Here is a 26,450-nt window from a genome sequence, read left to right as displayed (position 1 = left end):
AGGGTCCTCCGTAGAGGAAGGAGGCCAGTGGGCGCTGCGGTTCCCATGCTGCCTGGCTGATACTGGCTGCCCCTGCCCATCTTCCTTGATCTAGCTGCGTGTAGATGTCTCAGCTTTGCTGCGCTCTAAGGTGCAGTGAAACCAAAGTGCATGCTCCGCACGGGACCCTGGAAGGCTGGAGAAGCCGGTCCTTTACTTTCTCTCCCTTTCCTGGTGACGGGAACTCTCTCCAGCCAAGGAGTACCCAGTGTCTGCCCTGGGTGACGAGATGACGCAGCCAGAGCAAACTGTTTTTCCCCCCTTTCTTGTGCATTTGTCTCAGGTTTTTTTGTCCCACTGTGTTGTGGAAGCTTCTCAAGTGGGCTCCAGAGCCATTTTTGTTCATGGACGGCTGTCTAGTTGCGGAACCTTGTGGGGGCGTGGGTATGGGCTCTTCTACTCCACCATCTCTGTGACAGCCCTTACTTAATTTTCATTATTCCACTACCTCTTTAATGTTGTTGTGGTTGCTCTAGTGCTTGTGTATATATCTTAACTTGTCAGAGTCAGCTTCAGAATTACACTAGCTTAATATTCGTGAGATGTAGAGATGTTACGCCTTTTTTCACTTTACCCTTGGACAGTGCGGGGGTTAGGGCTGCCGATTCTCTGCACTGGCGAAAGTCTGGGTATAACTTCACAGTCATCCTCCTCATCCTTGGTTCCACATCTGCAGATTCAGCCAACCTCGGATTGTGTAGTACCTATTTAATGAACAAAAATCCCTGTGTAAGTGGGCCTGAGCAGTTCAAACCTGTGTTGTTCAAGGGTCAACTGTAGTTCCGGTCCTTTCTGTCTCTTCTTGTGGTCTTCTTGTTATGCACATTGCATCCATTAATGTTACAAACTCTGCAATACATTGTTATAAATTATTACTTTACCATCTGTAGTCATTTTCTTAGCCCAGTGCAGCCTTTCTCATATATACCTCCTTTGTGCTGTTATCTGCAAATATATTATATTTCTGTATGTTTTACACTGGACAACACATTACATACATAGTTTTTGAACATTTGCCTTTCACATCAGTTAGGAGAAGAGAGTATTCGGTTGGCCAAAAACTTCTTTCGGGGTTTTTCCGTAACATCTTATGGAACGTTTTTTCCTCTGGATTTGAATTACCATCTGTGGGCACTTGCTTTTAGCCTGAAGAACTTCCTCTCATGTCCTTTCCTATGAGATGGGTCTGCTGGCAACAAATTCATTCCCTCTCTCTCTTTCTCTTTTTTTTTTTTTAAAAAAATAAAAGAATGGCTTTATTTTGCTTGCATTTTTTCAGTTTAGCTCTGCTGGATGTAGGATTCTTGGTTGAGAATGTTTTCTTTGAGCACTTTCAGTATGTGATCCCACTGCTCTCTGCCCTACGTTGTTTCTGCTGACAACTCAGCTGTTAGTGTTACTGGGGTTCTCTTGTCGATACTCTTTTTTTCTCTTTCGGCTTTCAAGGTTTTCTCCTTATTTCTCACTTCCAGCATTTTTACTGTAATGTATCTTTGTTTGGATCCGTCTGTGTTTATTCTTCTTGGAGTTCATTTGGCTTTCTGGTTGAGTAGGTTAGTGTTTTTCAGTAAATTTCAGAAATTGTCAAATTTTTTTTTGGCTATATTTAAAAAAATTTTTTTAACATCTTTATTGGAGTATTATTGCTTTACAATGGTGTGTTAGTTTCTGCTGTATAACAAAGTGAATCAGCTATACATATACATATATCCCCATATCTCCTCCCTCTTGTGTCTCCCTCCCACCCTTCCTATCCCAACCCTCTAGGTGGTCACAAAGCACTGAGCTGATCTCCCTGTGCTATGCAGCTGCTTCCCACTAGCTATCTGTTTTATATTTGGTAGTGTATATATGTCCATGCCGCTCTCTCACTTCATCCCAGCTTACCCTTCCCCCTCCCCATGTCCTCAAGTCCATTCTCTACGTCTGCGTCTTTATTCCTGTCCTGCCCCTACGTTCTTAGAACCATTTTTTTTTTTTTAGATTCCATATTTATGTCTTAGCATACGGTATTTGTTTTTCTCTTTGTGACTTCACTCTGTATGACAAACTGTAGGTCCATCCACTTCAATACAGATAACTCAATTTCGTTTCTATTTATGGCAGAGTAATATTCCATTGTATATATGTGCCACATCTTCTTTAACCATTCATCTGTCGATGGACACTTAGGTTGCTTCCATGTCCTGGCTATTGTAAATAGAGTTGCAGTGAACATTGTGGTACATGACTCTTTTTGAACTATAGTTTTCTCAAGGTATATGCCCAGTAGTGGGATTGTTGGGTCATATGGTAATTCTATTTTTAGTTTTTTAAGGAACCTCCATGCTGTTCTCCATAGCGCCTGTATCAGTTTACATTCCCACCACCAGTGCAAGAGGGTTCCCTTTTCTCCACACCCTCTCCAGCATTTATTGTTTGTAGATTTTTTAATAGAAGTTGTATTTTATTTAATTAATTTATTTATTTTTAACCCCACATTTGTTTTTATTTTTACTTATTTATTTTTGGCTGTGTTGGGTCTTTGTTTCTGTGTGAGGGCTTTCTCTAGTTGTGGCAAGCGGGGACCACTCTTCATCGTGGTGCGCGGGCCTCTCACTATCACGGCCTCTCTTGTTGCGGAGCACAGGCTCCAGACGTGCAGGCTCAGTAGTTGTGGCTCACGGGCTTAGCTGCTCCGTGGCGTGTGGGATCTTCCCAGACCAGGGCACGAACCTGTGTCCCCTGCATTAGCAGGCAGATTCTTTGATGATGGCCTTTCTGGCCGGTGTGAGGTGATATCTCATTGAAGTTTTTTTTTTTTTTTAATTTTTTAACATCTTTATTGGAGTATAATTGCTTTACAGTGGTGCGTTAGTTTTTGCTTTATAACAAAGTGAATCAGCTATACATATACATATATCCCCATATCTCCTCCCTCTTGCATCTCCCTCCCTCCCACCCTCCCTATCCCACACCTTTAGGTGGTCACAAGGCACCGAGCTGATCTCCCTGTGCTATGCGGCTGCTTCCCACTAGCTATCTACTTTACATTTGGTAGTGTACATATGTCCATGCCACTCTCTCACTTCATCCCAGCTTACCCTTCCCCCTCCCCATGTCCTCAAGTCCATTCTCTACATCTGTGTCTTTATTCCTGTCCTGCCCCTAGGTTCTTAGAACCATTTTTTTTTCTTTTTTTAGATTCCATATATATATATGTGTTAGCATACGGTATTTATTTTTCTCTTTCTGACTTGCTTCACTCTGTATGACAGACTCTAGGTCCATCCACCTCACGACAGATAACTCAATTTCGTTTCTTTATATGGCTGAGTAATATTCCACTGTATATATATGTGCCACATCTTCTTTATCCATTCATCTGTCGATGTACACTTAGGTTGCTTCCATGTCCTGGCTATTGTAAATAGAGTTGCAGTGAACATTGTGGTACATGACTCTTTTTGAATTATGGTTTTCTCAGGGTATATGCCCAGTAGTGAGATTGCTGGGTCATATGGTAGTTCTATTTTTAGTTTTTTAAGGAACCTCCATACTGTTCTCCATAGTGGCTGTATCAATTTATATTCCCACCACCAGTGCAAGAGGGTTCCCTTTTCTCCACACCCTCTCCAGCATTTATTGTTTGTAGATTTTTTGATGATGGCCATTCTGACTGGTGTGAGGTAATACCTCATTGTAGTTTTGATTTGCATTTCTCTAATAATTAGTGATGTTGAGCATCATTTCATGTGTTTGTTGGCAATGTGTATATCTTCTTTGGAGAAATGTCTGTTTAGGTCTTCTGCCCATTTATGGATTGGCTTGTTTGTTTTTTTTGATACTGATATTGAGCTGCATGAGCTGCTTCATATTTTATTTTATTTCATTTATTTATTTTTTAAATATTTATTTATTTATTTTGGCTGTGTTGGGTCTTCGTTTCTGTGCAAGGGCTTTCTCTAGTTGCAGAAAGCGGGGGCCACTCTTCATCGCGGTGCGCGGACCTTTCACTGTCGCTGCCTTTTTTGTTGCGGGGCACAGGCTCCAGACACGCAGGTTCAGTAATTGTGGCTCACGGTCCCAGCCGCTCCGTGTCATGTGGGATCTTCCCAGACCAGGGCTCGAACCCGTGTCCCCTGCATTGGCAGGCAGATTCTCACCCACTGCGCCACCAGGGAAGCCCCCTGCTTCCATATTTTAGAGATTAATCCTTTGTCAGTTGCTTCATTTGCAAATATGTTCTCCCATTCTGAGCATTGTCTTTTCGTCTTTCTTATGGTTTCTTTTGCTGTGCAAAAGCTTTTAAGTTTCATTAGGTCCCATTTGTTTATTTTCGTTTTTATTTCCATTTCTCTAGGAGGTGGGTCAAAAAGATCTTGCTGTGAGTTATGTCATAGAGTGTTCTGCCTATGGTCTCCTCTAAGAGTTTTATAGTGTCTGGCCTTACATTTAGGTCTCTAATCCATTTTGAGTTTATTTTTGTGTATGGTGTTAGGGAGTGTTCTAATTTCATTCTTTTACTTGTAGCTGTCCACTTTTCCCAGCACCACTTATTGAAGAGGCTGTCTTTTCTCTATTGTATACTGTTGCCTCCTTTATCAAAGATAAGGTGACCATATGTGCATGGGTTTATCTCTGGGCTTTCTCTCCTGTTCCATTGATCTATATTTCTGTTTTTGTGCCAGTACCATACTGTCTTGATTACTGTAGCTTTGTAGTATAGTCTGAATTCAGGGAGCCTGATTCCTCCAGCTCCGTTTTCCTTTCTCAAGATTGCTATGGCTGTTTGGGCTCTTTTGTGTTTCCATACAAATTGTGAAATTTTTTGTTCTAGTTCTGTGAAAAATGCCATTGGTAGTTTGATAGGGATTGCATTGAATGTGTAGATTGCTTTGGGTAGTATAGTGATTTTCACAATGTTCATTCTTCCAATTCAAGAACATGATATATCTCTCCATCTGTTTGTATCATCTTTAATTTCTTTCATCAGTGTCTTATAGTTTTCTGCATACAGGTCTTTTGTTAGGTAGGTTTATTCCTAGGTATTTGATTCTTTTTGTTGCAGTGGTAAATGGGAGTGTTTCCTTAATTTCTCTTTCAGATTTTTCATCATTAGTGTATAGGAATGCAAGAGATTTCTGTGCATTAATTTTGTATCCTGCTACTTTACCAAATTCATTGATTAGCCCTAGTAGTTTTCTGGTAGCATCTTTAGGATTCTCTATGTATAGTATCATGTCATCTGCAAACAGTGACAGCTTTACTTCTTCTTTTCTGATTTGGATTCCTTCTATTTCTTTTTCTTCTCTGATTGCTGTGGCTAAAACTTCCAAAATTATGTTGAATACTAGTGGTGAGAGTGGGCAACCTTGTCTTGTTCCTGATCTTAGTGGAAATGCTTTCAGTTTTTCACCATTGAGAATGATGTTTGCTGTGGGTTTGTCGTATATGGCCTTTATTATGTTGAGGTAGGTTCCTTCTTTGCCCACTTTTTGGAGAGTTTTTATCATAAATGGGTGTTGAATTTTGTCGAAAGCTTTTTCTGCATCTATTGCGATGATCATATGGTTTTTCTCCTTCAATTTGTTAATATGGTCTATCAGATTGATTGATTTGTGTATATTAGAGAATTCTTGCATTCCTGGGATAAACCCCACTTGATCGTGGTTTATGATCCTTTTAATGTGCTCTTGGATTCTGTTTGCTAGTATTTTTTTGAGGAATTTTGCATCTATGTTCATCAGTGATATTGGCATGTAGTTTTTTTTTTGTGACATCTTTGGTTTTGGTATCAGGGTGATGGAGGCCTCATAGAATGAGTTTGGGAGTTTCCTCCCTCTGCTATAATTTGGAAGAGTTTGAGAAGGATAGGTGTTAGCTCTTCTCTAAATGTTTGATAGAATTCACCTGTGAAGCCACCTGGTCCTGGGCTTTTGTCTGTTGGAAGATTTTTCATCACAGTTTCAATTTCAGTGCTTGTGATTGATCTGTTTATATTTTCTGTTTCTTCCTGGTTCAGTCTCAAGAACATTTTCCTTTTCTAAGAATTTGTCCATTTCTTCCAAGTTGTCCGTTTTATTGGCATATAGTTGCTAGTAGTAATCTCTCATGATCCTTTGGATTTCTGCAGTGTCAGTTGTTACTTCTTTTTCATTTCTAATTTTGTTGATTTGAGTCTTCTCTCTTTTTTTCTTGATGAGTCTGGCTAATGGTTTATCAGTTATGTTTATCTTCTCAAAGAATCAGCTTTTAGTTTTATTTGTCTTTGCTGTTGTTTCCTTCATTTCTTTTATAATTTATTTCTGATATGAACTTTATAGTTTCTTTCCTTCTGCTAACTTTGGTTTTTTTTTGTTTTTCTTTCTCTGCTTGCTTTAGGTGTAAGGTTAGGTTGTTTATTTGAGATTTTTCTTGTTTCTTGAGGTAGGATTTTATTGCTATAAACTTCCCTCTTAAAACTGCTTTTGCTGCATCCCATAGGTTTTGGGTCATCATGTTTTCATTGTCATTTGTTTCTGGGTATTTTTTGATTTCCTCTTTGATTTCTTCAGTGATGTCTTGGTTATTTAGTAGTGTATTGTTTAACCTCTGTGTGTTTGTTGTTTTTTACAGATTTTTTCCTGTAGTTGATATCTAGTCTCATAGCGTTCTGGTCGGAAAAGATACTTGATATGATTTCAGTTTTCTTAAATTTACCAAGGCTTGATTTGTGACCGAAAATATGATCTATCCTGGAGAATGTTCCATGAGCACTTGAGAAGAAAGTGTATTCTGTTAGTTTTGGATGGAATGTCTTTTAAATATCAATTAAGTCCATCTTGTTTAATGTATCATTTAAAGCTTGTGTTTCTTTCGTTATTTTCATTTCAGTTGGTCTGTCCATTGGTGATAGTGGGGTGTTAAAGTTCCTACTATTATTGTGTTACTGTCAATTTCCCATTTTATGGCTGTTAGCATTTGCCTTATGTACTGATGTCCTCCTATGTTAGGTGAATAAATATTTACAATTGTTATATCTTCTTCTTGGATTGATCCCTTGATCATTATGTAGTGTCCTTCTTTGTCTCTTGTAATAGTCTTTATTTTAAAGTTTGTTTTGTCTGATTTGAGAATTGCTACTCCAACTTTCTTTTGATTTCTGTTTGCATCGAATATCTTTTTCTATCCCCTCACTTTCAGTGTCCCTAGGTTTGAAGTAGCTCTCTTGTAGACAGCATATATATAGGTCTTGTTTTTGTATCTATTCCGCCAGTGTATGTCTTTGGTTGGAGCATTTAATCCATTTACATTTAAGGTCGTTAACGTTATGTATGTTCATATTGCCATTTTCTTAATTGTTTTGGGTTTGTTATTGTAGGTCTTTTCCTTCTCTTGTGTTTCCTGCCTAGAGAAGTTCCTTGAGCATTTGTTGTAAAGCTAGGTGGTGCTGAATTCTCTTAGCTTTTGCTTGTCTGTAAAGCTTTTAATTTCTCCGTAGAATCTGAATGGGATCCTTGCTGGGTGGAGTAATCTTGCTTGTAGGTTTTTCCCTTTCATCACTTTAAATATGTCCTGCACTCCCTTCTGGCTTGTAGAGTTTCTGCTGAAAAATCAGCTGTTAACCTTATGGGGATTCCCTTGTATATTATTTGTTGCTTTTCCCTTGCTGCTTTTAATATTTTTTCTTTGTATTTAATTTTTTTTTTTTTATTTATTTATTTATTTTTTTTTTTAAATTTTATAACTACTTTATTTATTTATTTATTTATTTTTTGGCTGTGTTGGGTCTTCGGTTCGTGCGAGGGCTTTCTCCAGTTGCGGCAAGCGGGGGCCACTCTTCATCGCGGTGCGGGGACCGCTCTTCATCGCGGTGCGCGGGCCTTTCACTATCGCGGCCCCTCCCGTTGCGGGGCACAGGCTCCAGACGCGCAGGCTCAGTAGTTGTGGCTCACGGGCCCAGCTACTCCGTGGCATGTGGGATCTTCCCAGACCAGGGCTCGAACCCGTGTCCCCTGCATTAGCAGGCAGATTCTCAACCACTGCGCCACCAGGGAAGCCCTGTATTTAATTTTTGATAGTTTGATTAATATGTGTCCTGCCATGTTTCTCCTTGGATTTATCCTGTATGGGACTCTGGACTTCCTGGACTTGGTTGACTATTTCCTTTCCCATTTTAGGGAAGTTTTCAGCTATAATCTCTTCAAATATTTTCTCAGTTCCTTTTTTTTTCTCTTCTTCTTCTGGGACCCCTATAATTTGAATGTTGGTGCGTTTCATCTTGTCCCAGAGGTCTCTGAGACTGTCCTCAATTCTTTTCATTCTTTTTTCTTTATTCTGCTCTGTGATCGTTATGTCCACTATTTTATCTTCCAGGTTACTTATCCTTTCTTCTGCCTGAGTTATTCTGCTATTGATTCCTTCTAGAGAATTTTTAATTTCATTTATTGTGTTTTTCATCATTGTCTGTTTGCTCTTCAGTTCGTCTACGTCCTTGTTAAACGTTTCTTGTATTTTCTCCATTCTATTTCCAGGATTTTGGGTCATCTTTACTATCATTACTCTGAATTCTTTTTCAGGTAGGCTGCCTATTTCCTCTTCATTTGTTTGGTCTGGTGGGTTTTTACCTTGCTCCTTCATCTGCTGTGTATTTCTCTGTCTTCTCATTTTGCTTAACTTACTGTGTTTTGGGTCTCCTTTTTGCAGGCTGCAGGTTCATAATTCCCGTTATGTTTGGTGTCTGCCCCCAGTGGGTGAGGTTGGTTCAGTGGGTTGTGTAGGCTTCCTGGTGGAGGGGACTAGTGCCTGTGTTCTGGTGGACAAGGCTGGATCTTGTCTTTCTGGTTGGCAGGACCGCTTCCAGTGGTGTGTTTTCAGGTGTCTGTGACCTTATTATGATTTTAGACAGCCTCTCTGCTAATGAATGAGGTTGTGTTTTTTGTCTTGCTAGTTGCTTGGCATAGGGTGTCCAGCACTGTAGCTTGTTGGTCGTTGAGTGGAGCTGGGTCTTAGTGTTGAGATGGAGACCTCTGGGAGAGCTTTCGCTTTTTGATATTACGTTGGGCTGGGAGGTCTCTGGTGGACCAGTGTCCTGAACTCGGCTCTCCCACCTCAGAGGCACAGGCCTGACACCCGGCCAGAGCACCAAGAGCTTGTCAGCCACACGGCTCAGAAGAAAAGGGCGAAAAAAAGAAAGAAAGAGGGAGGGAGGCAGGGAGGGAGGGAGGAAATAAAATAAAGTTACTAAAATAAAAAGTAAAAAAAATCATTATTAAAAATAAAAAAACAGGAAAGTAGTAAAAAAAAAGAAAAAACAAAAAAGAAAGTAAGAAAGAAGAGAGCAACCAAACCAAAAAACCAATCCACGAATGATAAGAAGTGCTAAAAACTGTACTAAGGAAAAAAACAAAAATGACGGCCAGATAGAACCCTAGGACAGATGGTAAAAGCAGAGCTATACAGCAAAATCACACAAAGAAGCATACACATACACACTCAGAAAAAGAGAAAAGGAAAAAAGAAAAAATATATATATATTAAAAAAAAAAGGAAGAGAGTAAACAAATCTACCAATGTTTATAAGCTCTAAATACTAAACTGAGATAAATATAAAACCAGAAACAAATTAGATGCAGAAAGCAAACCCTAAGTCTACAGTTGCTCCCAAGGTCCACCTCCTCAATTTTGGGATGTTCATTGTCTATTCAGGTGTTCCACAGATGCAGGGTGCATCAAGTTGACTGTGGAGATTTAATCCGCTGCTCCTGAGGCTGCTGGGAGAAATTTCCCTTTCTCTTCTTTGTTCACACAGCTCCCGGGGTTCAGCTTTGGATTTGGCCCCACCTCTGCATGTAGGTCACCTGAGGGCGTCTGTTCTTCACCCAGACAGGACGGGGTTAAAGGAGCAGCTGATTCAGGGGCTCTGGCTCACTCAGGCGGGGGGGAGGGAGGGGTACGGATGCGGAGCAAGCCTGCGGTGGCAGAGGCCGGCGTGACGTTGCACGAGCCTGAGGCGCGCCGTGTGTTCTCCCGGGGAAGTTGTCTCTGGGTCACGGGACTCTGGCAATGGTGGGCTGCACAGGTTCCCGGGAGGGGCGGTGTGGATAGTGACCTGTGCTTGCACACAGGCTTCTTGGTGGCAGCAGCAGCAGCCTTAGCGTCTCATGCCCATCCCTGGGGTCCGCACTGATAGTCGCAGCTCGCGCCCTTCTCTGGAGCTCGTTTAGGCTGTGCTCTGAATCCCCTCTCCTCGCGCACCCCGAAACAATGGTCTCTTGCCTCAGGCAGGTCCAGAGTTTTTCCTGGGCTCCCTCCTGGCTAGCCGTGGTGCACTAGCCCCCTTCAGGCTGTGTTCACGCAGCCAACCCCAGTCCTCTCCCTGGGGTCTGACCTCCGAAGCCCGAGCCTCAGCTCCCAGCCCGCACCCATCCCGGCGGGTGAGAAGACAAGCCTCTCGGGCTGGTGAATGCTGGTCGGCACCGATCCTCTGTGTGGGGATCTCTCCGCTTTGCCCTCCGCACCCCTGTGGCTGCGCTCTCCTCCGTGGCTCCGAAGCTCTCCCCCTCCGCCACCCGCAGTCTCCACCAGTGAAGGGGCTTCCTAGGGTGTGGAATCTTTTCCTCCTTCACAGCTCCCTCCCCGAGGTGCAGGTCCTGTCCCTATTCTTTTGTCTCTGTTTTTTCTTTTGCCCTACCCAGTTACGTGGGGAGTTTCTTGCCTTTTGGGAGGTCTGAGGTCTTCTGCCAGCGTTCAGTAGGTGTTCTGTAGGAGTTGTTCCACATGTAGATGTATTTTTGATGTATTTGTGGGGAGGGAGGTGATCTCCACATCTTACTCCTCTGCCATCTTGAAGGTCCCCTTTTTTTTGTATATTTTTAAGCTCCTTTCCTTTCCTCTGAAACTCCCATTCCTTCCATTATGTTGGTATACTGAATATTCATGTTCCACATTTCTGTGAGGCTCTGATCTTCTTTTTCTGTTCTTTTTTCTGTTTTTTCTTTGTTTTATATAATCTCTATTCCTCTATAATTCACATCCACTAGCTATTTCTTCTGCCAGTTCATATATACTGTTGAGCCCCTCTAGGGAATTTTGTGTTTCAGCTATTATTTTCAACTCTGGAATTCCCCTTTTGGTCTTTTTAACAAAAATAACAATTTCTGTCTCTTTATTGGTATTTTCTATTGATACAACATTATTATCATTATCATTTCTCCCTGTCTCTTTAATCATGGTTTCCTTTAAGTTCATTACGCATTTTTTTTTTTTTTTTGGCCACACCACGTGGCTTGTGGGATCTTAGTTCCCCAACCAGGGATCGAAGCCAGGCCCACAGCAGTGATAGTGCCGAGTCCTAACCACTGAACTGCCAGGGAATTCTGCTTTACACATGTTTATAATGGCAGTCTTGAATTCTTTTTCTGTTAACCTGACATATGGTTGCTCTCATAGGTAGTTGATGTTGCCTGCTTATTTTTCAGTTTATGTGCCATGCATTTGTGTTTCTTTGTATGTCTTGTAATTTTTTTTGTTCTTGGAAATCAGGCATTTTAGTAATATATTGAAATAAGTCTGTATATTTGTCTTTCTGCCACCGCCTGCTTCCTGCCCTGGCTTTTCATTGTAATTGGCTTGTTTATATGTTTGGTGACTGGCAGGATTATTTTCATGAGGTCTGGTCCCACCCCGTCCCATTTTTCTCTAGTGTTAAGCCTCTGATGTTGCTTCCTGGGGAGGAGCAGCTTTGGGTATGCGCAGTCACCCTGAGAGGATAGTGGTTTTGGCAGGGCTCCCATCCTGTTTCTCTGCCAACACCCATCTGTTTTGTTCTGAAATTTTCCAGCTCTTGGCTCTGTTGTTTTCAACAGTGCCCTTGGGCATAAACTGTTTTGTAGACTAATTCAGTCCAGTTTGGGGTCCTTTGAAGTATTGGTTCCTGAGGTCCGTCTTTGATTCTTGTTCTGATCCCAGGAGGACTCCTCCCAGCCGTCTTCTCTCCTGCAAATGAGCTGGCCTAGAGTTTAGCTCTGTCATCTTGAATCTGTGAAACTTTTCCCGATTGCCTTTCATCACAGCCTCTACTCTTGTTCAGAGCCCTCTTAGGCCTGAACCTCTCCTTGCTCTGTTGCTGGGAGGAGAGTAAGAGCTATTTGTTTTACTGCCTGCTTCTCCTTCCCCCAGGCAGAACCTGCCAGGCAGGGCTCTGGAACTGGGAGTGGGGGAAACTACACTTCTGTGTGAGAGACACCCCGACTTTTGGAGCTGAGCACCCATGGGGAGGGTCAGTAGCCTGAGATCTTCTTGAACTGCCTTTCCTGGTGTGGAACCACCATTTCATGAGCCCAAACAAGGGTGATCAGAGCTCCAGCATTCCCAGCAGACTCTCACACACGGTAAAGTTTCTGTTCCATGAGTGGGGTCTTAGAAGTAGAGAATCTCGACCTCATGGCCTCAGCCACAGGCAGGTGGAACAGGATCGTAAATGCTGACCCCCTGCTCTCCCCAGGGAACCCCGTCCCCTTGGCCGCATGGTCTGGAGTGGAGCCGGCCTCACAGAGCTGGCAGGCTGGAGGGAGGGAGGGGTCTTGGTTCTCATGTTTCTTGCCAAACTTTCATGGCATTTTTCTTGTTTAGATATTTTCTTTGTTTGCTCTATGCCCTTAGGACCATTTCCAGCAGCTTTATTTATTTATTTTTAATTATACATTTATTTATTTATTTATTTATTTATTTATGGCTGGGTTGGGTCTTGGTTGCAGCGAGCGGGGGCTGCTCTTCGTTAGGGTGCGTGGGCTTCTCGTTGCTGTGGCTTTTCTTGTTGCAGAGCACGGGCTGCAGGTGCGTGGGCTTCAGTAGTTACGGTACGTGGGCTCAGTAGTTGTGGCTCACGGGCTGTAGAGCGCAGGCTCAGTAGTTGTGGCGCACAGGCTTAGTTGCTCCACGGCATGTGGGATCTTCCCGGACCAGGGCTTGAACCTGTGTCCCCTGCATTGGCAGGCAGATTCTCAACCACTGCGCCACCAGGGAAGTGCCTACAGAAGCTTTAAATGATTAGGGTTTTAAATTATTTTCACCGCTTTTCCTGGCAAGCCCATCCATGTAGTTTTTTTACACTGTCATGCCTGAAGTCAAATTCTGTTGCATTGATTTTTCTTTTCTTTTTCTGTTCTTAATTTCATCAATTTTTTTTTTTTATTGTTTCCTTGCTTCTGCCTGCATTGGGCTCCTTTGTTTTTCTTTTTCTAGTTCTTGAGGTAAGACTTTATATTATTGATCAGACTTTTATTCTTTTCTAATGTATGTATTTTATTGCTGTAAATTTGTGTCATCACTCCTGTAGTTTGTGTCCCACAAATTTTGTCATGTTGAATTTCCATTTTTATTCATTTCATCGTATTTTTTAAATTTCCTTTGAGAGTTCTTTGATCCATGGATTATTTAGAAGCATGTTGTCCCTTTATATCTTTTTTCCTTCCCTTCTTTTTAGCTTGGTTTACATATTTCCTCTGCATGTATTTTGGTCCATATAAGACAGTGTTTGACAGTTATCTTTTCAACTGTGAAACATAATTTAGATGACTTGAGGAAATGGAAAGTTTATTATATTTACCCATATTTTTGTTTACCATACTTTTTCTTCCCTCTTGATGTTTCAGCATCTCTGCTTTATTGTTTTTTTTCTGTTTAGACAATTTTCTTTAGCCATTCCTTAGGGTAGGTCTGCAGGTCACATATCCTTTTAGTTTTCCTGCATCTGATAGTGTCTTGATTTCTTTCCATTCTTGAAGTATACTTTCAGCGTATATAGCATTCTGGATTGACAGTTTTTTCTTAGCACTTGAAAAATATTGTTCCACTTCTTTCTGGCCTCCATGTTTTTTAATGAAAACTTTGCTGTCTTTTAAATTATTTTCCCCTAATAAACAACATGTCATTTTTCTCCAACTGCTTTCAAGACATTTTTATTTTCAAAAGTTTAACGATTATGTGTCTTGACATGGATTTCTTTGGATTTTTCCTCTGGATTTTGTTAAGCTTCTTGAATTTATAGGTTTATGTCTCATGGCAGTTTGGGGAGTTTTCAGCCATTATTTTTTTGTGTACTTTTTTCTGCTCTGAAAAAGTCTCCTTTCAGGGCAGCAGTGGCACCAAAGTTAGATATTTTGTTATAGTCCCACAGCTCCGTGATATTTTTTTTTCTGTCCTTTTTCTCTCTTCTTTTTAGATTGGGTCGTTTATTGTTCTGACTTCAAGGTTAGTGGTTCTTCCCTTTTTCCCCTCCATTCTGTAGTTGAGCCCATCTACAGAACTTTTTATTTCACTTATTGCACTTTTCTCTTTTAAAATTTGCATTTGATAGCTCACTAAAATTGAGATATCAAATATAAGAAAAAACATTTTCCATTTACTTTTTCTTGGATATCTACTGACTCTTTGCTGAGCCTTTCTCTTTTTTCATATTTTTCAAGTGTGTTCACAGTTGGTCATTTAAGCTTTTTTTTTTTTTTTTTAAGCATTTTTATCATGGTTACTTTAAAGTCTTTTTCAGGTTATTCTAACATTTCTCTTGTCTCAGTCTTGGTTATCTAGTGACTGTCTTTTTTATTCAGTTTCAGATCTTCCTGGTTTGGGGTATGAGTGAATTTTTGTTGAAACCTTGGCATTTTCTGTATTGTGAGATTTGGCATCTTATTTAAAACTTTCTGTTTTAGCTAGTTTTCACTGACACCTCTCTGGCAAAGGAAGGCCGTCACTTACAGAAAAAAATTTTAAATGTTCTCAGTGGCTAAAAAGTAAATCTGGAAAGTAAATGAGTTTGAATAGTCAAGAAAATTTAGAGGAAGACTGTGGACTGAATTGCTCTATCAGATAGGAGTATCCTGCAGTATTATCTGCTTGTGGTTCAGATCAATAGGACAAAACAGGTGTCTGGACTAGTCTTGTTTTTAGTCTAATATATTGTTATTTACCACACAGAAGCTTTAATAGGTATTATCTTTGCTTTAAAGTTGTTGCTTTTAAGTCATTTCTTCTATTTTAAATTATTTAAGGCTGACTTTTCCATTCTTCTTCTGGAACTTTCTGCTGCCTATGTTAAGTGAAGACACTTTAATTTGAGAAAGGTAGCCTAGTCTCTTGTTTTTAATACACTCAGTGAGACTGTATGTTATAATAAAAGTCCAAAACAAAACTCTACTGTTCCAGATTCTTTTGGTTCCTAGGAATAGAAAAGCCAACTCTATCTGGATTAAGCAAAACAGGGAATTTATTGACCGTTGTAACGGTAGTTTTCGCTCCTTGCATGGCTGCACCCAGGGACTCAGGTAATATTAGGGGTTGGTTTCTCTCTCTTTCACTCTTGGGCAGCCTTTCCCCCTTTTGATGTCTGTCCCCTCACCCTTACCCCCACCCCTCATTTCCCAACATTTTCAGGCTTACATTCCATCCTTTCTTTTCTAACAGTTCTTACACAAGTCCTGTAATTGAATCTGCTTGGCCTGTTTTGGGTCACAAGTCTATCCCCGAAGCAATCATTTTGGACTTGGGGACAAAATATGTTGATGGCTGCAGTGGATCATGTGTTCACCCTTAGAGCTGGAATGGAGGGCAGTAGGCCCCACGTGGCTTAAGGATTGAGCAGTAATTCTCTGCAAAACTGAGGCACCCCACACAACTGTCTCTTATGTGCCTAGTTGGAGGCTCTGTCCAAGACCATGGGCACTTTGGAACTAGAGGAGGAACAGTTCTCGTTCTTCCTCAGACGGTGCCGTGTATAGTTTTGCTTGTTTTTCTCTGCTTAGGATACATCCTGGATGTTCAGATGGCTCCCTTGCTCATTTCCTTCATATCTCTGTTCAGATGTCATCTCTTCAGGTTTACTGATGTCCCTGTAAAACAGTGCCACCACCACCACCCACATGCCTCTTTCAAACCCTTTACCGTGCTGTTAACTTCATAGTGAGCGAATATGTTTATCTTCTGTCTTCCTCCATCGGAAGAAGGACCTTGTTTCTCCTGTTTACTGCCATACTCTAGGTTCCTAGAACAGTGCTTGGCACATTGCAGGCATTCAAATATTTGTCTGTTAAACAAAGGAATACATGAGTATTGTGATAGGAAAATGAAAAACAAAAGGAGAAATGAGGGCAGAGAGGACTGTCGTGACCAAAAGAGACAAATGGCTCTTAAAGGTATGGAGGAACTTATTTGGAGAGGAGGAGGGTAATGTTTGATACTGAGCAATTAGGAAAATATTCCTCTTGCATCCCTGCTGTTTCTTTTACTAGAGGCTTCTAATAAAGGCTCCTGTCTTTCCTTATTAGGGACATTGTTAATTATTAGCTCATGATTAAATTAAAATTTTAGTTAAATAATTAAAAGTAGCTTAAACGATGCCTCTCTGTTAACATGATGGATAGCAGCACTGTAGAGTAGAAATGTTGCAAGCTACAAATGTGAGCCACATAGGTAAGTTAAATTTTTTTAGTAGCCACATAAAAATATTTCAAAAGAAATAGATGAAATTAATCTTAATATTATGTTTAACTCAACATATCTGAGCCATCATTTTAACATATAGCCATTGTAAATTTTGTTAGAGATATTTCACATTCTTTTTTGGGGTATTAAGTATTAGAAATCTGGTATATATTTTATACTTACAGTACCTCTCAATTTAGACTAGCCAATTTTGATGCTCATTAGCTGCACTAGGTGACTAGTGACTACTGTATAAGACATCACAGTCTAGAACATATATGCATGCATTCCTTTATTCAATAAGTACTTTAGAATAGTGCCAGATACCATTCTAAATGCTTAGTGTTTACGGATGAAGAAGACAGATGGGATCTCTGGTTTCAGAGAGTTTATATTTTCTCACGAAGGGACAGATAATTAAATAAATAAAATAACTTTGAATAGCGGTAAGTGGGAAGGATGTTATTTATATTGATTGATTTAAGTAATATACATAACATAAAGTTTACAGGTCTTAAGTATATATCAGTAGATGAGTGTGTTTATGCAGTATGACTACCACCCAGATCACAAGGCCCCCCTGCCCTTTGGTAAGAAGTTTGAAAGACTTTTACGTGGAAGAAGGGGTGGGAAGAATGTGTATTATCTTTTCTACTTTTGAGAGACATGGAAAGGAAGAAATATTTTTCTGGACTACTGCACTATTCAGTTTTGGGAAGAAGGAGTTAAGCTTGGAGCCAAATCTGTCCTTTGTCTTTGAGTCCCCATTTTTTTTTTTTTATTTTTTTAAGATTTTTCTTTTTGATGTGGACCAATTTTAAAGTCTTTATTGAATTTGTTACAATATTGCTTCTGTTTTATGTTTTGGTTTTTTGGCCACGAGGCATGTGGGATCTTAGCTCCCAGACCAGGGATCAAACTTGCACGCCCTACAATGGACGGTGAAGTCCTAACCACTGGACCATCAGGGAAGTCCCTGAGCCCCCATTTTTTAGTGGTAATATATTTTTTAAAAGACTCTGCTGCCCCCTACTATCTAAAATGAGCTGAGAAACAGTTACAGAACTATACTAAGTGAAGAGGTCTATTGTTTTATTTAGGGTTTTAGTAATAACAAAGTTAACCATGGGCTTCCCTGGCGGTCCAGTGGTTAAGATGCCGTGCTTCCACTGCAGGGGGTGCGGGTTTGATCCCTGATCAGGGAAGTTCCACATGCTGCGTGAGGTGCGGCCACAAAAAAAAAAAAAAAGTTAACCATGATATTTCATACTCTGAGTGCATTATAAATTCCGCGTTGATTCTATAGTATTTATTAACTAAATATACATAATATTGGATTATTCACATTAATAATTTTTTTCATAAGAGTAAAGCAAATTTGTAATTTGTACTCTGATACTTAGAAAGTTCAAATTATTTCTTTTTTAAAATTAATTAATTAATTTATTTATTTTTGGCTGCATTGGGTCTTTGTTGCTGCGCGCGGGCTTTCTCTAGTTGTGGTGAGCGGGGGCTACTCTTCGTTGTGGTGCGCTGGTTTCTCATTGCGGTGGCTTCTCTTGCTGCGGAGCACGGGCTCTAGGGCACACGGGCTTCAGTAGTTGTGGCGCACCGGCTTAGCTGCTCCACGGCATGTGGGATCTTCCCAGACCAGGACATGGCCCTGCATTGGCAGGCGGATTCTTAACTACTGCGCCTCCAGGGAAGCCCTCAAATTATTTCTTAAAAAGGTAGTATGGTTTGCATATTTGCATACTCCAACTTTACAGACAAATTAGTAAATGTGGATGTAATGTTTTTCACTTTAGAATCTTTTATAATTCAGTTTCCTTCTGGGGGAGTTAATGGCGTTTTAAAAATCAGGTATTTGTTACTCTTGTTGCTTATGTAGAACTTGAGGGAGTTGGTAGATTTAATAGGTAATTCTATATAAAGCTTATTAAAATTAGGTTTTCTTAGTGTTTTAAAATGATATTAAGAGAATATAAATTGTAGGCCACATGCTTTACATGTGAATGATGATTATCGTTTTATCTTTGCAGATTTTGAAAGATATAGCCAACCGATACCATATGATGAGAGGTTCCAAAATACATTTTGTGCCAGGCTGGGATTGTCATGGGTTACCCATTGAAATAAAAGTATTATCAGAACTTGGTGGAAAAGCTCAGAATCTTTCAGCTATGGAAATTAGAGAGAAAGGTAAATAATCTCTATTTCTGTTTTAAAATGGTATTTGTAAACACTGCTTCCTTGGAAAAGTCAGGGCTTTATCAAAGACACCTGTTGTTTTTTGGTTTTTGCTATTGTTTTTCGCTTATAATGAGATCTCTTGGAAACCACTTTGTGTCAAAGAAAATTAAGATTTTGTGTAATTGACTTTTATGAGAACTTATGTTCAGAAATGAAGGAAAGATTTGTGAACACATCCAAGTACATTTTTCAGTTCTTTAGTCTTCACATTTTGTTGAAATTATGATTTTGGTCAATGTTTTTATTTACTTTCTTGGCTAGGACTTGACCTATTTTAGGTGTTAAACCAAAAGTAATTATTAAATTAAAAATTTTTTTAAGAGATCTCTTTTTTTGATCCTTTCCTTCCATAGAATGTGTCAGGGAGGACTCTTCTATCCTTTTTCTTTTTTTAAAAGAATTAATTAATTAATATTTTTAGCTGTGTTGGGTCTTCGTTGCTGCACACGGGCTTTCTCTAGTTGCAGCAAGCGGGGCCTTCTCTTCATTGTGGTGCACGGGTTCCTCATTGCGGTGGCTTCTCTTGTTGTGGAGCACAGGCTCTAGGTGCACAGGCTTCAGTAGTTGTTACACAGGGCTCAGTAGTTGTGGCTCATGGGCTCTAGAGCGCAGGCTCAGTGATTGTGGCACACAGGCTTAGTTGCTCTGCGGCATGTGGGGTCTTCCTGGACCAGGGATCGAACCCATGTCCCCTGCATTGGCAGACGGATTCTTAACCACTACACCACCAGGGGAGTCCCCCTTCTGTTCTTATATATTAAACTGTTTTGTTTTTTTTTAAAGGGCTCCTCAGTGTTTATTTATTTATTTATTTTTGGCTGCTTTGGGTCTTTCTTGCTGTGTGCGGGCTTTCTCTAGTTGCGGTGAGCGGGGGCTACTCTTCGTTGTAGTGCATGGGCTTCTTATTGTGGCAGCTTCTCATGTTACAGGGCACGGGCTCTAGGCACACGGGCTTCAGTAGTTGTGGCTCTCGGGCTCAGTAGTTGTGTCTTGCGGGCTCTAGAGCGCAGGCTCAGTAGCTGTGGCGCACAGGCTTAGTTGCTCCACGGCATGTGGGATCTTCCCGGACCAGGGCTCAAACCCGTGTCCCCTGCATTGGCAGGCGGATTCTTAACCACTGTGCCACCAGGGAAGTCCCTAAACTATTTTATAATTGGATATGATTGTGAAGATTTCATACTTCCTTATGAAAGAGTATTATTGGTTATACTGATTACTTTTGTGTGTGTGTATATATAATGAAATAAGAATTATTCTCTGACCTTTTCTTAAACTAAGAAATATGAAGAATAACTTTTCCAGTTTATTTTTTCTAAAAGTAAGGTCATTTTATGATCTCTCAATAATCGAGGAGATGGTAACAAAATTTTAACTTTTGAAATTTTAGTGAATTTTAGAATTTGTTGTAGGTATCTTCTGAGCACTTTAACTTTCAGATAATTTTCCTATTAAAAATTTTTATAGTCTATGTTGTGTACAGTACCTGCATTGAGAGAGATACATGCTAAGCCATGTTTAAGAATTTGAATTAATTTGTTTTCAAAAGCTTTTTGTTTCTTTTATTGTTTTTAGCTAGATCATTCGCCAAAGCAGCAATTGAGAAACAGAAATCGGCATTTATTCGTTGGGGAATAATGGCAGATTGGAATAATTGCTACTATACATTTGATGGAAGATATGAAGCCAGACAGTTGAGAATTTTCTACGAAATGTATGATAAGGTAATAAAAGTTTTTTTTTTCTTTGAGTATGTTAAAATATGTGTTACAGAATTCCAGCTTTCATTTTTCTTTGTCTTTTATAGGGCTTGATTTATCGATCTTACAAACCTGTGTTTTGGTCTCCCTCATCAAGGTATTTATGTCTTTCTGGTACTAAAGGGGAGAATTTTGTGAGGGTTCCAAATATTTATGTTTAATATTTTTAAACCTTAGGACTGCATTGGCTGAAGCAGAACTTGAATATAATCCAGAGCATGTCAGTTGCTCAGTATATGTAAAATTCCCTCTCTTGAAACCTTCTCCTAAGTTGGCATCTCTTATAGGTAAGATTTATCTGTTGCTTGAGATTATTAAAGTTATGGAATTATAACATTTGATTTGCTAGCATATTTGAAATTTTATTTTCACAGATGGTTCATCTCCTGTTAGTTTCTTAGTCTGGACCACCCAGCCTTGGACAATTCCAGCCAATCAGGCTGTTTGTTATATGCCAGAATCAAAGTAGGTATATTATTTCAATTTTTGTTTTATCCACAAATAGGATCAATTCCATTTTTAGCATTATTTTGATCTTATTTAATCCTTATTATCCTTTTAAAATTAGTGAATTATAACTTAGTTCATATAGATTTAGTTCATGTAGATTTTATTAAGCTTTAGCTCATATAGATTAAAGATTATAAGCTTTAGTTCATATAGGTTTTATTAAGCTTTAGTTCATATAGATTTTATTAAGCTTTAGAGGATTCTACTTAAGACCTTATTTCTACCTTTTGGAAAAGAAAAGAGAAATGTAAGGAATGAAGTCCCTTGAAAATAGTACTTTTTTGATCTTAAAGTTAGTTTTTCTAAAATGATGTAAAACATTTAAAATGTTATCTGTGGTTTTTCTTTTTTCATTATTAGTAATTTACTCCTAAAATTTTATTTTAGGTATGCTTTTGTGAAGTGTTCCAAATCTGGAGACTTCTACCTTTTAGCTGCAGATAAAGTAACATCTGTTGCTTCTACTTTGGAAACAACATTTGAGGTTATTTCAACATTTTCAGGTAAGGATTTACAGGTATTCTGACCATCAAAGTCATCAAAATATTGGATTGATCTGAGTTCAGTACCTTGCTGAAGATTGCTCATTGTGAATCAAGACAGATATGGCCTCTACCTTTCTAGAATATATTTTACATTGATTAAACTGAAGGAGAATATGCATTAAACATGATAGGAGTATAGAAAATGTGAACATTGACAAAGGCACAATAGATTAAAAAAAATTTTTGGCAAATATCGAGGGGAAAATTAGACAGATGCCCTTTGTACAACATACAGTGTACAAATTTCCATCTAAAATTTTATTCAAAATTAAATTACTGAAAATTATTTTTATCTGATTTGATCAAAGGAGCAAAGAAGGAAATAAATATATTTATTTTGGGGTATATGATTTTAATAAGGAAATTGAATAAATTCTGAAAGTTATTCCCAAGATAGCATTTCTATCAAAAGGATCCTTAGTAAGCTATAATTTGGGACTTCTGAAGTAGTAGCTGATTTTGAAATATAACTATGGATGAAAGAATGCTCAACATCTTTAATCGTTAGAGAAATACAAATCAAAACTACAATGAGATATCACCTCACACCAGTCAGAATGGCCATCATCAAAAAATCTACAAACAGTAAATGCTGGAGAGGGTGTGGAGAAAAGGGAACCCTCTTGCACTGGTGGTGGGAATGTAAATTGATAACAGCCACTATGGAGAACAGTATAGAGGTTCCTTAAAAAACTAAAAATAGAACTACCATGCGACCCAGCAATCCCACTACTGGGCATATACCCTGAGAAAACCATAATTCAAAAAGAGTCATGTACCAAAATGTTCATTGCAGCTCTATTTACAATAGCCAGGACATGGAAGCAACCTAAGTGTCCATCGACAGATGAATGGATAAAGAAGATGTGGCACATATATACAATGGAATATGACTCAGCCATAAAAAGAAACGAAATTGAGTTATTTGTATTGAGGTGGATGGACCTAGAGTGTGTCATACAGAGTGAAATAAGTCAGAAAGAGAAAAACAAATACCGTATGCTAACACATATGTATGGAATCTAAGAAAAAAAAAAAAAAAAGGTCATGAAGAACCTAGGGGCAAGACGGGAATAAAGACACAGACCTACTAGAGAATGGACTTGAGGATTTGGGGAGGGGGATGGGTAAGCTGTGACTAAGTGAGAGAGTGGCACGGACATATATACACTACCAAATGTAAAATAGATACCTAGTGGGAAGCAGCCGCATAGCACAGGGAGATCAGCTCGGTGCTCTGTGACCACCTAGAGGGGTGGGATAGGGAGGGTGGGAGGGAGGGAGACGCAAGAGGGAAGAGATATGGGAACAAATGTATATGTATAACTGATTCACTTTGTTATAAAGCAGAAACTAACACACCATTGTAAAGCAATTATATTCTAAAAAAGATGTTAAAAAAAAAAGAAATATAACTATGGAAATCTAGGGAAGTTTAAAATTACCTTTGATCCTTAGGGATGATATATCTTTGAGTTTCTTACAAAAGAAAAAAAAAATCACAAGAATAGATACTCAAAAATGGAAAGATTGCCTAGCAAAGTAAGGAAGGCCTCAAAATGCACTGGTTTAGATATAAACCAGTTAGAGGTTTAAACAAACTTAACAAAAATCAAAAGGTTTTTAATGTCAAAGGTATGAAAGAAGCTCCAGAATGTTTAATATTTAATACCATTTGGACCTTGTTGGTGCATTAGGTAACTTAGAGGCTCCAGTATATTCTTTACTCCATACCCCTCTCTCACCTCTTTTTTTAAAAAATTGATATGTAATTGATATATAACATTATATTAGTTTCAGGCATTCAAAATAATGATTCAGTATTTGTATATATTGTGAAATGATCACCATAATAAGTCTAGTTAACATCCATCATCACACATAGTTGCAAATTTTTTTTCTTGTGATGAGAACTTTTAAGATCTAATCCCTTAGTAACTTTCAAATATACAGCACAGTATTATTAACCACAGCCCACCTCTTTTTTAAGTGCAAAAGGTATTAATAGACTTCCTTGACATGTTAGATGTTGTTACGGAAGTTGAGTGGCATTCTCAAAAGGTTTTTGAAAGTATTAAGGTTAAATTTAAAGGTCATTTTTCTAGACTGCATAATTGTTTCAAATTATTACTTTGTGAAAAATTGATTGCCGTTTTTAGCCACCCTGTTTCAGAGGAAAATATATACTTCTCATTCCTAGCCTATATTTTCTTGTTTTCTGATCTGTAAATTGGGGATAATGCTAGTTGCTTTGTAGTATTGTGAAGATGAGGTAAGAATTTATGTTGCGTCTAGTACATGTGGGTGCCCAGTAACTGTCGGGTATTATTTATCATCTCTTACCTTTTTAGGGTAACATCATGAAAAGCTACAACGAGTTCCTGCAGAGATAGTATTAGAACCTACTAGTCATTGACCTGTTGATCTAGAATTTTTTTGTCCTCTATTCTAAACGGTACATAACTGCACATAAATTAGAGAAGTTTTTTTGGATTCATTTGATTATGTATTTGTTATAATAATTGCTAATATTTTAAAGCATTTACAGTGTGGCAAGTATTGTGCTAAGTACCCAAAATGCTTAACGTGCATTAACCCAGTTTATGTTCACAGCAGACCTCTGAGGTAGGAACCATAATTGTTCACATTTTATAGATTCCTGAAGGTCACAGAACAAGCAAAAGGGAAAGCCAGAATTTGAGCCCAGTCTTATCCCAGATTCTGCTCTTTTCACCTGATGTCTATTGCTATTCTTAAAGAGGTAGAAGAATTGCTATATAAAATAATTCTTTTTTTAAAATTTTTTTTAATTTTTAAAAAATTTTTTTAAATTTTTGGCTGTGTTGGGTCTTCGTTTCTGTGCGAGGGCTTTCTGTAGTTGCGGCAAGGAGGGCCACTCTTCATCGCGGTGCGCGGGCCTCTCACTATCGCGGCCTCTCTTGTTGCGGAGCACAGACTCCAGACGCGCAGGCTCAGTAATTGTGACTCATGGGCCTAGTTGCTCCGCGGCATGTGGGATCCTCCCAGACCAGGGCTCGAACCCGTGTCCCTTGCATTGGCAGGCAGATTCTCAACCACTGCGCCACCAGGGAAGCCCCCAAAATAATTCTTAATTGTAGCTTTCTTTCCCCACAGGTGTTGACTTGGAAAATGGTACTTGTGCTCATCCTTTCATTTCTGAGAGGGTGTCTCCTCTTTTACCTGCCAGTCATGTGACCATGACAAAAGGAACAGGGTTGGTTCACACAGCCCCAGCTCATGGTATGGAAGATTACAGTGTAGCTTCTCAACACAACTTGCCCATGGTACTGCTCCTCTTTTTTCCTTTTAAATTATTCCTTTTGTAGAATTAAAGCAATAAACCCTAACTAACATCTTTACTTTTGATAATAAACAATAATTTTTGTCATCATAGTTAAGTTGTGAAATGCTTCTGTGCAGTAAGCCTCCAAAGCCTCATTAACTCATACTAATTGAGAACGATTTCCCAGAATTAGCACAAAGTTGTCACAGAGTTAGAATTGAAGAATACATAGTAAATGGGGGCATTTTTTTTTTTCCAAGTATTAAGTCACATAGACAAATTACTTTCAATCTCTGAAAAATAGCAAGTGGGTTTTACTAAATAGTTGAAAAGAGCTGTTTTTTTTTTTTTTTCAGACTAAACAGTCTTCTCTAAATTTATTTTACACATGTCAGTTACTTAGCCAGTTTTTCCATTTAGCTAAAGGCAAGTCTCAAAGTCATCACAATGTATGTACACTGCCATAGATCTGTAAATTAATAGAGTTTTTTAGTATATTTTATTACTTTTTGTAATCAAACTTTAGGTGTATATTTTAATAATACATTTTGCCTTTGGTGATTTAAATGTGTAAATTCACAAATTCTGATTGACTGAATAAGAAGTACCCAAATTTTCAGTGTAAGTCTAGTGAAAGACTAGACTATAATGAGATGTTTTATATAGTATACTGCTTTGCTAGATATTGTCATAAGATAAAATATCTTGATACTTTATTTTAATTGTTCAAAATGACTCTTTGTAGGATTGTTTAGTGAATGAAGATGGAGTTTTCACAGATGCTGCAGGTCCTGAACTTCAAAACAAAGCTGTTCTTGAAGAGGGAACAGTTGCGGGTGAGTACTGTGTATGTTGGTATCATAAATATGTATTTTCTGAAAAGCAGTCAGCAGTAACCTTTGCTGGCAATTCTCTCATTTTGTACTTTCAACAGAAACAAAAAACTAAAATTATATTTTATTTATATTTTATTTTGCCACATGGTTTAAAATAGAGTTTGGCACTTTTTCATCTTTTGCTTTGAAGTTGCTCTACTTGTTTAAGCAGATCAAGGCAGTCAACAGAGAGTGATGTTATTTTAGGACTATAGAGATAGTCATCAGCAGTGTTAGTTTTGTGGAAGGATGAAATCAACCTTGGGACTAGATGCTGACTGTGAATCAGACACTCTCACTCCGTTTGTAACCCTTATATCATTGATACATATAGGATGTATGAACAATTTTAGGGGTCCTCCAGTCTTGAGTTGTCTTTCTGCCTTTCTATAAATATGGATCCAAGGACCAGGTACTATGAAAACCTTTCTTTGCCCACACTAAGACTAAGGCTAATTAGATCTGGTGTATTAATTTTCTAGGGTTTCTGTCACAAATTACCATAAATTTGGTGGCTTCAAACAACAGAAACTTATTCTCTCACAGTTCTGGAAGCAAGAAGTCTGAAATCAAGGTGTTGGCCAGGCTCTGCTCCCTCTGAAAGCTCTATGGAAAAATCCATGTTTGCCTCTTCCTAGCTTCTGGTGGCTCCTGGTAATCCTTGGCATTCTTTGGTTTATAGCTGTATCACTCCAGTCTGCCTCTATTGTAACATGTCCTTCTTTGC

At 38.9% G+C, this 26,450-nt stretch overlaps 1 protein-coding gene across 1 annotated transcript in view; it reads left to right on the top strand.

Annotated features, from left to right (window-relative positions):
- Positions 1–26,450, top strand: part of IARS2 (isoleucyl-tRNA synthetase 2, mitochondrial) — a 78,024-nt gene that overhangs the window by 18,840 nt on the left and 32,734 nt on the right. The window contains exons 3-10 of the mRNA XM_059942273.1: positions 18,522–18,681; positions 20,305–20,453; positions 20,537–20,586; positions 20,667–20,776; positions 20,864–20,954; positions 21,387–21,502; positions 24,680–24,849; positions 25,594–25,684. Of these exons, the coding sequence (XP_059798256.1) occupies positions 18,522–18,681; positions 20,305–20,453; positions 20,537–20,586; positions 20,667–20,776; positions 20,864–20,954; positions 21,387–21,502; positions 24,680–24,849; positions 25,594–25,684 (937 nt within the window). The remainder of the gene's footprint in view (positions 1–18,521; positions 18,682–20,304; positions 20,454–20,536; positions 20,587–20,666; positions 20,777–20,863; positions 20,955–21,386; positions 21,503–24,679; positions 24,850–25,593; positions 25,685–26,450) is intronic.

Source organism: Balaenoptera ricei, chromosome 1 (genome assembly GCF_028023285.1).
Source record: "Balaenoptera ricei isolate mBalRic1 chromosome 1, mBalRic1.hap2, whole genome shotgun sequence".
NCBI lineage: Eukaryota > Metazoa > Chordata > Mammalia > Artiodactyla > Balaenopteridae > Balaenoptera > Balaenoptera ricei.
Note: the sequence above shows the minus strand (reverse complement) of the source record. Positions and strands in the feature narration are given on the sequence as shown.